The sequence below is a fragment of the Oncorhynchus gorbuscha genome, unplaced genomic scaffold (assembly GCF_021184085.1).
Source record: "Oncorhynchus gorbuscha isolate QuinsamMale2020 ecotype Even-year unplaced genomic scaffold, OgorEven_v1.0 Un_scaffold_4818, whole genome shotgun sequence".
Classification (NCBI taxonomy): domain Eukaryota; kingdom Metazoa; phylum Chordata; class Actinopteri; order Salmoniformes; family Salmonidae; genus Oncorhynchus; species Oncorhynchus gorbuscha.
Window position 1 is genome coordinate 1 of NW_025748755.1, and position 14,221 is coordinate 14,221.

At 45.7% G+C, this 14,221-nt stretch overlaps 1 protein-coding gene across 1 annotated transcript in view; it reads left to right on the forward strand.

Moving 5' to 3' along the window:
* Positions 1-1,195: 1,195 nt before the first annotated feature.
* The window catches only part of LOC124028764 (protein phosphatase 1 regulatory subunit 12A-like), a gene marked incomplete at both ends in the record, with an annotated part of 28,030 nt that continues 15,004 nt past the window's right edge, over positions 1,196-14,221 (forward strand). Inside the window, 5 exons of the mRNA XM_046340737.1 lie at positions 1,196-1,281; positions 2,754-2,962; positions 3,592-3,701; positions 3,921-4,154; positions 5,942-6,024. Coding sequence (XP_046196693.1) covers positions 1,196-1,281; positions 2,754-2,962; positions 3,592-3,701; positions 3,921-4,154; positions 5,942-6,024 — 722 coding nt within the window. The remainder of the gene's footprint in view (positions 1,282-2,753; positions 2,963-3,591; positions 3,702-3,920; positions 4,155-5,941; positions 6,025-14,221) is intronic.

Consider the following 14,221-nt stretch of genomic DNA (forward strand, 5'->3'; position numbering starts at 1 on the left):
ATGTCTTCCTGTATATTTATATATTTACTCTGCATATGTCTTCCTGTATATTTATTCTGTATATTTACTCTGAATATGTCTTCCTGTATATGTCTTCCTGTATATTTACTCTGTATATGTCTTCCTGTATATTTACTCTGCATATGTCTTCCTGTATATTTATTCTGTATATTTACTCTGTATATGTCTTCCTGTATATGTCTTCCTGTATATTTACTCTGAATATGTCTTCCTGTATATGTCTTCCTGTATATTTACTCTGTATATGTCTTCCTGTATATTTACTCTGTATATGTCTTCCTGTATATGTCTTCCTGTATATTTACTCTGAATATGTCTTCCTGTATATGTCTTCCTGTATATTTACTCTGTATATGTCTTCCTGTATATTTACTCTGTATATGTCTTCCTGAATATGTCTTCCTGTATATGTCTTCCTGTATATGTCTTCCTGTATATTTACTCTGAATATGTCTTCCTGTATATTTACTCTGTATATGTCTTCCTGTATATGTCTTCCTGTATATGTCTTCCTGTATATTTACTCTGAATATGTCTTCCTGTATATTTACTCTGTATATGTCTTCCTGAATATGTCTTCCTGTATATTTACTCTGTATATGTCTTCCTGTATATGTCTTCCTGTATATTTACTCTGAATATGTCTTCCTGTATATGTCTTCCTGTATATTTACTCTGAATATGTCTTCCTGTATATGTCTTCCTGTATATTTACTCTGTATATGTCTTCCTGTATATTTACTCTGCATATGTCTTCCTGTATATTTATTCTGTATATTTACTCTGTATATGTCTTCCTGTATATTTACTCTGTATATTTACTCTGTATATGTCTTCCTGTATATTTACTCAGTATATGTCTTCCTGTATATTTACTCTGTATATTTACTCTGAATATGTCTTCCTGTATATTTACTCTGTATATGTCTTCCTGTATATTTACTCTGTATATTTACTCTGTATATGTCTTCCTGTATATTTACTCTGTATATTTACTCTGTATATGTCTTCCTGTATATTTACTCAGTATATGTCTTCCTGTATATTTACTCTGTATATTTACTCTGAATATGTCTTCCTGTATATTTACTCTGTATATTTACTCTGTATATTTACTCTGTATATGTCTTCCTGTATATTTACTCTGTATATGTCCTCCTGTATATCTCTCTAGCTGCGTACAGAAAAAGCCAAGCTGTCCCAGCCTCCTGTCATCGAGACCAGCCCTCCTATCAATGTGGCATCGGTTCGACCACGCAAGTCAGTGCCCCAGCATGTCTGTTGTCTGTTACCCACCTCGGAATCACTGATACAGAACCACAGACGTAGCTTAGTGTGTTACTGATATGAGCCAAGAGAATCAGACACGGTCTGTTACCCACCTGACACCTCTCTACCAATAGAATCACACTGTCTGTTACCCACCTGACACCTCTCTACCAATAGAATCACACTGTCTGTTACCCACCTGACACCTCTCTACCAATAGAATCAGACTGTCTGTTACCTACCTGACACCTCTCTACCAATAGAATCACACTGTCTGTTACCCACCTGACACCTCTCTACCAATAGAATCACACTGTCTGTTACCCACCTGACACCTCTCTACCAATAGAATCAGACTGTCTGTTACCTACCTGACACCTCTACCAATAGAATCACACTGTCTGTTACCCACCTGACACCTCTCTACCAATAGAATCAGACTGTCTGTTACCTACCTGACACCTCTCTACCAATAGAATCACACTGTCTGTTACCTACCTGACACCTCTCTACCAATAGAATCACACTGTCTGTTACCCACCTGACACCTCTCTACCAATAGAATCACACTGTCTGTTACCCACCTGACACCTCTCTACCAATAGAATCACACTGTCTGTTACCTACCTGACACCTCTCTACCAATAGAATCACACTGTCTGTTACCCACCTGACACCTCTCTACCAATAGAATCACACTGTCTGTTACCTACCTGACACCTCTCTACCAATAGAATCAGACACTGTCTGTTACCCACCTGACACCTCTCTACCAATAGAATCACACTGTCTGTTACCCACCTGACACCTCTCTACCAATAGAATCACACTGTCTGTTACCTACCTGACACCTCTCTACCAATAGAATCACACTGTCTGTTACCTACCTGACACCTCTCTACCAATAGAATCAGACACTGTCTGTTACCCACCTGACACCTCTCTACCAATAGAATCACACTGTCTGTTACCCACCTGACACCTCTCTACCAATAGAATCAGACTGTCTGTTACCCACCTGACACCTCTACCAATAGAATCAGACTGTCTATTACCCACCTGACACCTCTCTACCAATAGAATCAGAATGTCTGTTACCCACCTGACACCAATATAATCAGACACCATTGTTATGTACAGTGGTGGCTTGGTCATCCAATAGTATTCATATAGTTAACCTGTCCTTTAGTCTCCCACACAGGATCCAGTTACAGTCCAAATCCTGGTTTTGTTTGTTTTTGTTTACACACACACACACACACACACACACACACACACACACACACACACACACACACACACACACACACACACACACACACACACACACACACACACACACACACACACACACACACACACACACACACACACACACACACACACACGGATCGTCTTCGCCCTTAGTGATCACCGTCACTGATTGGTTCCTCCATGCCTACCTGTCATCCTCTCCCCTGCAGGACCTCAATCTCTCGTATGAGCAGCCGGGAGAAGATCTGCCTCCACGAGAGGGAGAAGCACCCTCCCCCTGCCCTGACCAGCAGCCCTGCTGAGGATGAGGATGAGGAGGGGGTACAGACTCAGCATGGGACACAGGGACAGGCCCAAGCCTCCAGCAGCTCCAGTTCAGAAGAAGAGGAGGACGAGTCTGAGAGCGATGCAGAATCAGGTGAGAGACTGAGAGAAAATGAAGTTTCCCTGGTGTCCATTTCAGCCTAGTCCATTCATGAAGTAACATTTGAGTTTACTGAATTGGAATGGACCGAAACCCTGTCATGACGGATGCCTTAAAGACTGAAACCCAATGTGGAGTTGTTCTATTGTAGAGAATCATGTGGAGTTGTTCTATTGTAGAGAATCATGTGGAGTTGTTCTATTGTAGAGAATCATGTGGAGTTGTTCTATTGTAGAGAATCATGTGGAGTTGTTCTATTGTAGAGAATCATGTGGAGTTGTTCTATTGTAGAGAATCATGTGGAGTTGTTCTATTGTAGAGAATCATGTGGAGTTGTTCTATTGTAGAGAATCATGTGGAGTTGTTCTATTGTAGAGAATCATGTGGAGTTGTTCTATTGTAGAATCAGTCATTAATCATTGTTGCAGAGAATCATGTCATTAACTGGCTGTTGGTGATTGTTGCAGAGAATCATGTCATTAACTGGCTGATGGTGATTGTTGCAGAGAATCATGTCATTAACTGGCTGTTGGTGATTGTTGCAGAGAATCATGTCATTAACTGGCTGTTGGTGATTGTTGCAGAGAATCATGTCATTAACTGGCTGTTGGTGATTGTTGCAGAGAAAGCCAAAACCCGAGAGATCATCAACAACTTTAACAACAAACGCAACAGCTCCTCCCCCCACACTACCTCCATGGCAACCAGCACTTCAGGAAACACCGTTAAAAAGGTATGTTTCTGTTGGTGTTTGAACGCCAGAATGCTGGGTAGGGCAGCTATGACCTGTACGGCCTGGAGGGGGGGGGACTCAGATGAACAACCTGTGCACTCTGCTATTGACTATTGACTATTTAAATGATTTGGTAAATTGTCTTTTATTACCTCTGTTGGCAGGTCATTAATCTGAGTTGATTTGATCAGTGAATCGTACATCTCTCTCCTTCTGCAGCAGGACCCAGGGAAGCCCCCAGCCCCAGAGGCATCACCTAGCTCAGCCCCTGGTGCGGCCCCTGGCTCCTGGAGGACCTCTCTTCGTAAAGCAGGCAGCTCCGTGACCCTGGGGCCTTCAGGTACCACCGACCCAAGTCAGGAGTCCACCCGCGGGGCGCCTGAGTCGGGCCTGGGTATGATCCGCTCTGCCTCCAGCCCACGCCTCAGCTCTGACACCAGTACAGACACCAAGGTACTGGAACCAGACCACATTGATGGTAAAAACACACCTTTAAAAGGTACCGGAGCTTCACAGGCTGAGAATTATTTGTGACAACTGTTGATTCTTTACAGATACACTACAGGAGCATCACAGGGTGAATTTGAGTTGTATTCCCTTGATTCCTCTCCTCATTGTATTCCCTTGATTCCTCTCCTCATTGTATTCCCTTGAGTCCTCTCCTCATTGTATTCCCTTGATTCCTCTCCTCATTGTATTCCCTTGATTCCTCTCCTCATTGTATTCCCTTGAGTCCTCTCCTCATTGTATTCCCTTGAGTCCTCTCCTCATTGTATTCCCTTGAGTCCTCTCCTCATTGTATTCCCTTGATTCCTCTCCTCATTGTATTCCCTTGAGTCCTCTCCTCATTGTATTCCCTTGAGTCCTCTCCTCATTGTATTCCCTTGAGTCCTCACCTCATTGTATTCCCTTGAGTCCTCTCCTCATTGTATTCCCTTGAGTCCTCTCCTCATTGTATTCCCTTGAGTCCTCTCCTCATTGTATTCCCTTGATTCCTCTCCTCATTGTATTCCCTTGATTCCACTCCTCATTGTATTCCCTTGATTCCTCTCCTCATTGTATTCCCTTGATTCCTCTCCTCATTGTATTCCCTTGATTCCTCTCCTCATTGTATTCCCTTGATTCCTCTCCTCATTGTATTCCCTTGATTCCTCTCCTCATTGTATTCCCTTGATTCCTCTCCTCATTGTATTTCTTTGATTCCTCTCCTCATTTCCTTCACGAAACAACCTCCAATCTATTTAGAGAAGTAGGCAAGGAGAGAGGACACAAGGAATCAAGGAAATACAACTACATCTTAGACTGGACCAACTACATCACTACTGTCCTCTTAGACTGGACCAACGACATCACTACTGTCCCTTAGACTGGACCAACTACATCACTACTGTCCTCTTAGACTGGACCAACTACATCACTACTGTCCTCTTAGACTGGACCAACGACATCACTACTGTCCTCTTAGACTGGACCAACTACATCACTACTGTCCTCTTAGACTGGACCAACTACATCACTACTGTCCTCTTAGACTGGACCAACTACATCACTACTGTCCTCTTAGACTGGACCAACAACATCACTACCTCTAATACACTTACTGTCCTCTTAGACTGGACCAACGACATCACTACTGTCCTCTTAGACTAGACCAACGACATCACTACTGTCCTCTTAGACTGGACCAACTACATCACTACTGTCCTCTTAGACTGGACCAACTACATCACTACTGTCCTCTTAGACTGGACCAACAACATCACTACCTCTAATACACTTACTGTCCTCTTAGACTGGACCAACGACATCACTACTGTCCTCTTAGACTAGACCAACGACATCACTACTGTCCTCTTAGACTGGACCAACTACATCACTACTGTCCTCTTAGACTGGACCAACGACATCACTACTGTCCTCTTAGACTGGACCAACGACATCACTACTGTCCTCTTAGACTGGACCAACTACATCACTACTGTCCTCTTAGACTGGACCATCTACATCACTACTGTCCTCTTAGACTGGACCAACGACATCACTACTGTCCTCTTAGACTGGACCAACGACATCACTACTGTCCTCTTAGACTGGACCAACTACATCACTACTGTCCTCTTAGACTGGACCATCTACATCACTACTGTCCTCTTAGACTGGACCATCTAGTTAGTAGTGATATGTTTGAAACTATTCATAGCTAGATATTGATAGATCATCAAACGTCCTTGTACTTTCAGGAACCCAGGACTGCCAGAGTGAACCCCATTCCAACCAGACGTCTCTTCAGTATACCAGACAGCAACCCAGACAGCACTAGCAGGTTTGTGAACCCCAGTCCAGCCAGAAGTCTCTTCAGTATACCAGACACCAACCCAGACAGCACTAGCAGGTTTGTGAACCCCAGTCCAACCAGACGTCTCTTCAGTATACCAGACACCAACCCAGACAGCACTAGCAGGTTTGTGAACCCCAGTCCAACCAGACGTCTCTTCAGTATACCAGACACCAACCCAGACAGCACTAGCAGGTTTGTGAACCCCAGTCCAACCACGTCTCTTCAGTATACCAGACACCAACCCAGACAGCACCAGGTTTGTGAACCCCAGTCCAACCAGACGTCTCTTCAGTATACCAGACAGCAACCCAGACAGCACTAGCAGGTGGGCTCAGCTTGCCTCACATAATGCTGTCATGTACCACAGTATGGAATAGAAATGAAAGGCTGCTCATCGGCTTCACTGTGTGTGTGTGGCTGAGTGCGTTTGTGAGAATAGCTAAACAGGTTTTGAGCTTCACTGCATCACCCCCACCCTCTTTCTCCCTCCCCCCTTTCCATCTTTCTCTTTCACAATCTCTCTCTCTCCACCCTCTCTCTCCCCCTCCTTATCACTCTTTCTCCACCTCTTTCTCTCTCCCCTTTCCTTATCTCTCTCCCCCCTCTATCTCTATCTCTTACACCCCTCCTCTCTCCCTCTCTCTCGGCTGGCTGAGTCGTAGTGCCTCTTACACCCCCCCTCTCTCTCTCTCTCTCTCTCCCTCTCTCCCTCTCTCTCAGCTGGTTGAGTCGTAGCACCTCTTACACCCCTCCTCCTCTCTCTCTCTCCCTCTCTCTCAGCTGGCTGAGTCGTAGCACCTCTTACACCCCTCCTCCTCTCTCTCTCAGCTGGTTGAGTCGTAGCACCTCTTACACCCCTCCTCCTCTCTCTCTCTCTCTCTCTCCCTCTCTCTCAGCTGGTTGAGTTGTAGCACCTCTTACACCCCTCCTCCTCTCTCTCTCTCCCTCTCTCTCAGCTGGTTGAGTCGTAGCACCTCTTACACCCCTTTCATCTCTTCAGCTGGCTGACCCCTTTCATCTCTCTCAGCTGGCTGAGTCGTAGCGCCTCTTACACCCCTCCTCCTCTCTCCCTCTCTCTCAGCTGGCTGAGTCGTAGCGCCTCTTACACCCCTCCTCCTCTCTCCCTCTCTCAGCTGGCTGAGTCGTAGCACCTCTTACACCCCTCCTCCTCTCTCCCTCTCTCTCAGCTGGCTGAGTCGTAGCGCCTCTTACACCCCTCCTCCTCTCTCCCTCTCTCTCAGCTGGCTGAGTCGTAGCGCCTCTTACACCCGCCGCCTCAATAGCACAGGATGTGATCTCAGTAGCTCCACCCCTCCTTGCCTCTCAGGTATGTCCTACAGCCTTGGGTCCGTCCGTCGGTGTGTCTTCCCACTCTTGGGGCTTCTGGTTGAAGTGTGAATTTCCCGTTCCGTGGTGTTTGTGTGTTCAGTGTTGTCGCTGGATGTCTCCTGAATATTATGTTCATTCAGCCTTTCTTTAACCAGGTTCAGACACGAAACTCCACTTGGTTGGTTGAACCATTTGTTAGATAAGATTGAAATACACGCAGTACGTTAGAACGTGGCCTGTAGACTCTGCTCTCTCGCTGCCAGAACATGCATCGAGTTAAGATGATAGTAAATCCAGGCAGAGAACAAGGTATTATGTACCAACATCCTGCAGGACAGAAAACCAGAACCTAACAGGAAGGTGGCAAAGCAGAAAACAGACAAGTATGTTAGAGCAATACAGACTACACCAGGATACACCAGGATACACCAGGGACATAGCCAGGATACACCAGGACATAGCCAGGATACACCAGGACATAGCCAGGATACACCAGGATACACCAGGGACATAGCCAGGATACACCAGGACATAGCCAGGATACACCAGGATACACCAGGGACATAGCCAGGATACACCAGGACATAGCCAGGATACACCAGGACATAGCCAGGATACACCAGGGACATAGCCAGGATACACCAGGACATAGCCAGGATACACCAGGATACACCAGGGACATAGCCAGGATACACCAGGACATAGCCAGGATACACCAGGATACACCAGGGACATAGCCAGGATACACCAGGATACACCAGGGACATAGCCAGGATACACCAGGATACACCAGGGACATAGCCAGGATACACCAGGACATAGCCAGGATACACCAGGACATAGCCAGGATACACCAGGACATAGCCAGGATACACCAGGATACACCAGGGACATAGCCAGGATACACCAGGGACATAGCCAGGATACACCAGGACATAGCCAGGATACACCAGGATACACCAAGATACACCAGGGACATAGTCAGGATACACCAGGACATAGCCAGGATACACCAGGATACACCAGGGACATAGTCAGGATACACCAGGATACACCAGGACATAGTCAGGATACACCAGGATACACCAGGATACACCAGGGACATAGTCAGGATACACCAGGACATAGCCAGGATACACCAGGATACACCAGGACATAGCCAGGATACACCAGGACATAGCCAGGATACACCAGGATACACCAGGGACATAGCCAGGATACACCAGGACATAGCCAGGATACACCAGGATACACCAGGGACATAGCCAGGATACACCAGGATACACCAGGATACACCAGGGATACACCAAGATACACCAGGGACATAGTCAGGATACACCAGGACATAGCCAGGATACACCAGGATACACCAGGACATAGCCAGGATACACCAGGATACACCAGGACATAGCCAGGATACACCAGGACATAGCCAGGATACACCAGGGACATAGACAGGATACACCAGGGACATAGCCAGGATACACCAGGACATAGCCAGGATACACCAGGATACACCAGGACATAGCCAGGACATAGCCAGGATACACCAGGACATAGCCAGGATACACCAGGACATAGCCAGGATACACCAGGGACATAGCCAGGATACACCAGGGACATAGCCAGGATACACTAGGGACATAGCCAGCATACACCAGGGACATAGCCAGGATACAGCAGGACATAGCCAGGATACACCAGGGACATAGCCAGGATACACTAGGAACATAGCCAGGATACACCAGGGACATAGCCAGGATACACCAGGGACATAGCCAGGATACACCAGGGACATAGCCAGGATACACCAGGGACATAGCCAGGATACACCAGGGACATAGCCAGGATACACCAGGACATAGCCAGGATACACCAGGGACATAGCCAGGATACACCAGGACATAGCCAGGATACACCAGGGACATAGCCAGGATACACCAGGGACATAGCCAGGATACACCAGGACATAGCCAGGATACACCAGGATACACCAGGGACATAGCCAGGATACACCAGGGACATAGCCAGGATACACCAGGGACATAGCCAGGATACACCAGGGACATAGCCAGGATACACCAGGGTACACCAGGGACATAGCCAGGATACACCAGGGTACACCAGGACATAGCCAGGGTACACCAGGACATAGCCAGGATACACCAGGGACATAGCCAGGATACACCAGGACATAGCCAGGATACACCAGGGACATAGCCAGGATACACCAGGGACATAGTCAGGATACACCAGGGACATAGCCAGGATACACCAGGACATAGCCAGTATACACCAGGATACACCAGGGACATAGCCAGGATACACCAGGACATAGCCAGGATACACCAGGGACATAGCCAGGATACACCAGGGACATAGCCAGGATACACCAGGATACACCAGGGACATAGCCAGGATACACCAGGGACATAGCCAGGATACACCAGGACATAGCCAGGATACACCAGGGCATAGCCAGGATACACCAGGGACATAGCCAGGATACACCAGGGACATAGCCAGGATACACCAGGGACATAGCCAGGATACACCAGGACATAGCCAGGATACACCAGGACATAGCCAGGATACACCAGGGACATAGTCAGGATACACCAGGGACATAGCCAGGATACACCAGGGCATAGCCAGGATACACCAGGATACACCAGGACATAGCCAGGATACACCAGGGACATAGCCAGGATACACCAGGGACATAGCCAGGATACACCAGGGACATAGCCAGGATACACCAGGACATAGCCAGGATACATCAGGGACATAGCCAGGATACATCAGGGACATAGCCAGGATACACCAGGGACATAGCCAGGATACACCAGGGACATAGCCAGGATACACCAGGGACATAGCCAGGATACACCAGGGACATAGCCAGGATACACCAGGGACATAGCCAGGATACACCCAGCCAGGACAGGATACACCAGGCCATAGCCAGGATACACCAGGGACATAGCCAGGATACACCAGGACATAGCCAGGATACACCAGGACACAGCCACCAGAGAAGTGTGTGCAGAACCTGGTGGACTAAATAGACAGTCATATTAGCAGAGTGATTATCAGCTGGTTCAGAACTGGAGTTTCCTGTCTGAACCGGCTGCTTGATGTCTGCCATCCAAACTGATTTAACACTGAAACATAGAGTGGCTAAAAAATACTTATTTCACAAGGGAGCACTAGCCATACGCTATTTATGAGGCTGTTGTAGGGAATATGCTATAGATCAGGGGTTATGCTGTAGATCAGGGGTTATGCTGTAGGGAATATGCTGTAGATCAGGGGTTATGCTATAGATCAGGGGTTATGCTGTAGGGAATATGCTGTAGGGAATATGCTGTAGAGAATATGCTGTAGGGAATATGCTGTAGACCAGGGGTTATGCTGTAGGGAATATGCTGTAGGGAATATGCTGTAGACCAGGGGTTATGCTGTAAGGAATATGCTGTAGGGAATATGCTGTAGACCAGGGGTTATGCTGTAGGGAATATGCTGTAGATCAGGGGTTATGCTGTAGGGAATATGCTGTAGATCAGGAGTTATGCTGTAGAATATCAGATCAGGGGTTATGCTGTAGGGAATATGCTGTAGATCAGGGGTTATGCTGTAGGGAATATGCTGTAGGGAATATGCTGTAGATCAGGGGTTATGCTGTAGGGAATATGCTGTAGGGAATATGCTGTAGATCAGGGGTTATGCTGTAGGGAATATGCTGTAGATCAGTGGTTATGCTATAGATCAGGGGTTATGCTGTAGGGAATATGCTGTAGGGAATATGCTGTAGATCAGGGGTTATGCTGTAGGGAATATGCTGTAGATCAGGGGTTATGCTGTAGGGAATATGCTGTAGGGAATATGCTGTAGATCAGGGGTTATGCTGTAGGGAATATGCTGTAGATCAGGGGTTATGCTGTAGGGAATATGCTGTAGATCAGGGGTTATGCTGTAGATCAGGGGTTATGCTGTAGGGAATATGCTGTAGATCAGGGGTTATGCTGTAGGGAATATGCTGTAGATCAGGGGTTATGCTGTAGGGAATATGCTGTAGATCAGGGGTTATGCTGTAGGGAATATGCTGTAGGGAATATGCTGTAGATCAGGGGTTATGCTGTAGGGAATATGCTGTAGATCAGTGGTTATGCTATAGATCAGGGGTTATGCTGTAGGGAATATGCTGTAGGGAATATGCTGTAGATCAGTGGTTATGCTATAGATCAGGGGTTATGCTGTAGGGAATATGCTGTAGGGAATATGCTGTAGATCAGGGGTTATGCTGTAGGGAATATGCTGTAGATCAGGGGTTATGCTGTAGGGAATATGCTGTAGGGAATATGCTGTAGATCAGGGGTTATGCTGTAGGGAATATGCTGTAGGGAATATGCTGTAGATCAGTGGTTATGCTATAGATCAGGGGTTATGCTGTAGGGAATATGCTGTAGATCAGGGGTTATGCTGTAGATCAGGGGTTATGCTGTTGGGAATATGCTATAGATCAGGGGTTATGCTGTAGGGAATATGCTGTAGATCAGGGGTTATGCTGTAGGGAATATGCTATAGATCAGAGGTTATGCTGTAGGGAATATGCTGTAGATCAGGGGTTATACTGTAGATCAGGGGTTATGCTGTAGGGAATATGCTGTAGGGAATATGCTGTAGATCAGGGGTTATGCTGTAGGGAATATGCTGTAGATCAGGGGTTATGCTGTAGGGAATATGCTTGCTAGATCAGGGAATATGCTTGCTGTAGGGAATATGCTTGCTGTAGGGAATATGCTTGCTGTAGGGAATATGCTTGCTGTAGGGAATATGCTTGCTGTAGGGAATATGCTGTAGGGAATATGCTGTAGGGAATATGCTGTAGGGAATATGCTGTAGGGAATATGCTGTAGGGAATATGCTGTAGAGAATATGCTGTAGACCAGGGGTTTCCAAACATTTTTGCCCACGACCTCATTTGTGACCCTCACCCATGTGAACAAAAATTATGTAATCAACAGCCAATGTTGACTTTTTTTTAAGGGCTGTGGCTGTCATTGAAAAACATTAACAGTATTTCTGATTGTCTTCTCTACAAATGGACATTAACTGCTGTGAGTATCCCTCACAGCTAACGTCCATTTGGAGAGCAAAGGTTGGGGAGTTTCTGAGTCAGAGTTTCCTCTTGATTGCTAGAAATGGAATACATTCTTTGTTTAACAGTGTTATCTGACAAAGGTATTGCTGTTAGTTTCTGTTCCTCTGCCTCCCCAGTCATTGTTTTCACCATAGCTAGCTAGTCATTCACCATGGGAATGATTCAATAGTGTGTAGCTAGTCATTCACCATGGGAATGATTCAATAGTGTGTAGCTAGTCATTCACCATGGGGAATGATTCAATAGTGTGTAGCTAGTCATTCACCATGGGAATGATTCAATAGTGTGTAGCTAGTCATTCACCATGGGGAATGATTCAATAGTGTGTAGCTAGTCATTCACCATGGGGAATGATTCAATAGTGTGTAGCTAGTCATTCACCATGGGAATGATTCAATAGTGTGTAGCTAGTCATTCACCATGGGAATGATTCAATAGTGTGTAGCTAGTCATTCACCATGGGAATGATTCAATAGTGTGTAGCTAGTCATTCACCATGGGGAATGATTCAATAGTGTGTAGCTAGTCATTCACCATGGGGAATGATTCAATAGTGTGTAGCTAGTCATTCACCATGGGAATGATTCAATAGTGTGTAGCTAGTCATTCACCATGGGAATGATTCAATAGTGTGTAGCTAGTCATTCAGCATGGGAATGATTCAATAGTGTGTAGCTAGTCATTCAGCATGGGAATGATTCAATAGTGTGTAGTTTCATAGTGTAGCTAGTCATTCACCATGGGGAATGATTCAATAGTGTGTAGCTAGTCATTCACCATGGGAATGATTCAATAGTGTGTAGTTTCATAGTGTAGCTAGTCATTCACCATGGGAATGATTCAATAGTGTGTAGTTTCATAGTGTAGCTAGTCATTCACCATGGGAATGATTCAATAGTGTGTAGCTAGTCATTCACCATGGGAATGATTCAATAGTGTGTAGCTAGTCATTCAGCATGGGAATGATTCAATAGTGTGTAGCTAGTCATTCACCATGGGAATGATTCAATAGTGTGTAGTTTGATAGTGTAGCTAGTAATTCACCATGGGGAATGATTCAATAGTGTGTAGTTTGATAGTGTAGCTAGTCATTCACCATGGGAATGATTCAATAGTGTGTAGCTAGTCATTCACCATGGGAATGATTCAATAGTGTGTAGTTTGATAGTGTAGCTAGTAATTCACCATGGGGAATGATTCAATAGTGTGTAGTTTGATAGTGTAGCTAGTCATTCACCATGGGAATGATTCAATAGTGTGTAGCTAGTCATTCACCATGGGAATGATTCAATAGTGTGTAGTTTGATAGTGTAGCTAGTCATTCACCATGGGAATGATTCAATAGTGTGTAGCTAGTCATTCACCATGGGAATGATTCAATAGTGTGTAGCTAGTCATTCACCATGGGAATGATTCAATAGTGTGTAGCTAGTCATTCACCATGGGAATGATTCAATAGTGTGTAGCTAGTCATTCACCATGGGAATGATTCAATAGTGTGTAGCTAGTCATTCACCATGGGAATGATTCAATAGTGTGTAGCTAGTCATTCACCATGGGAATGATTCAATAGTGTGTAGCTAGTCATTCACCATGGGAATGATTCAATAGTGTGTAGCTAGTCATTCACCATGGGAATGATTCAATAGTGTGTAGCTAGTCATTCACCATGGGGAATGATTCAATAGT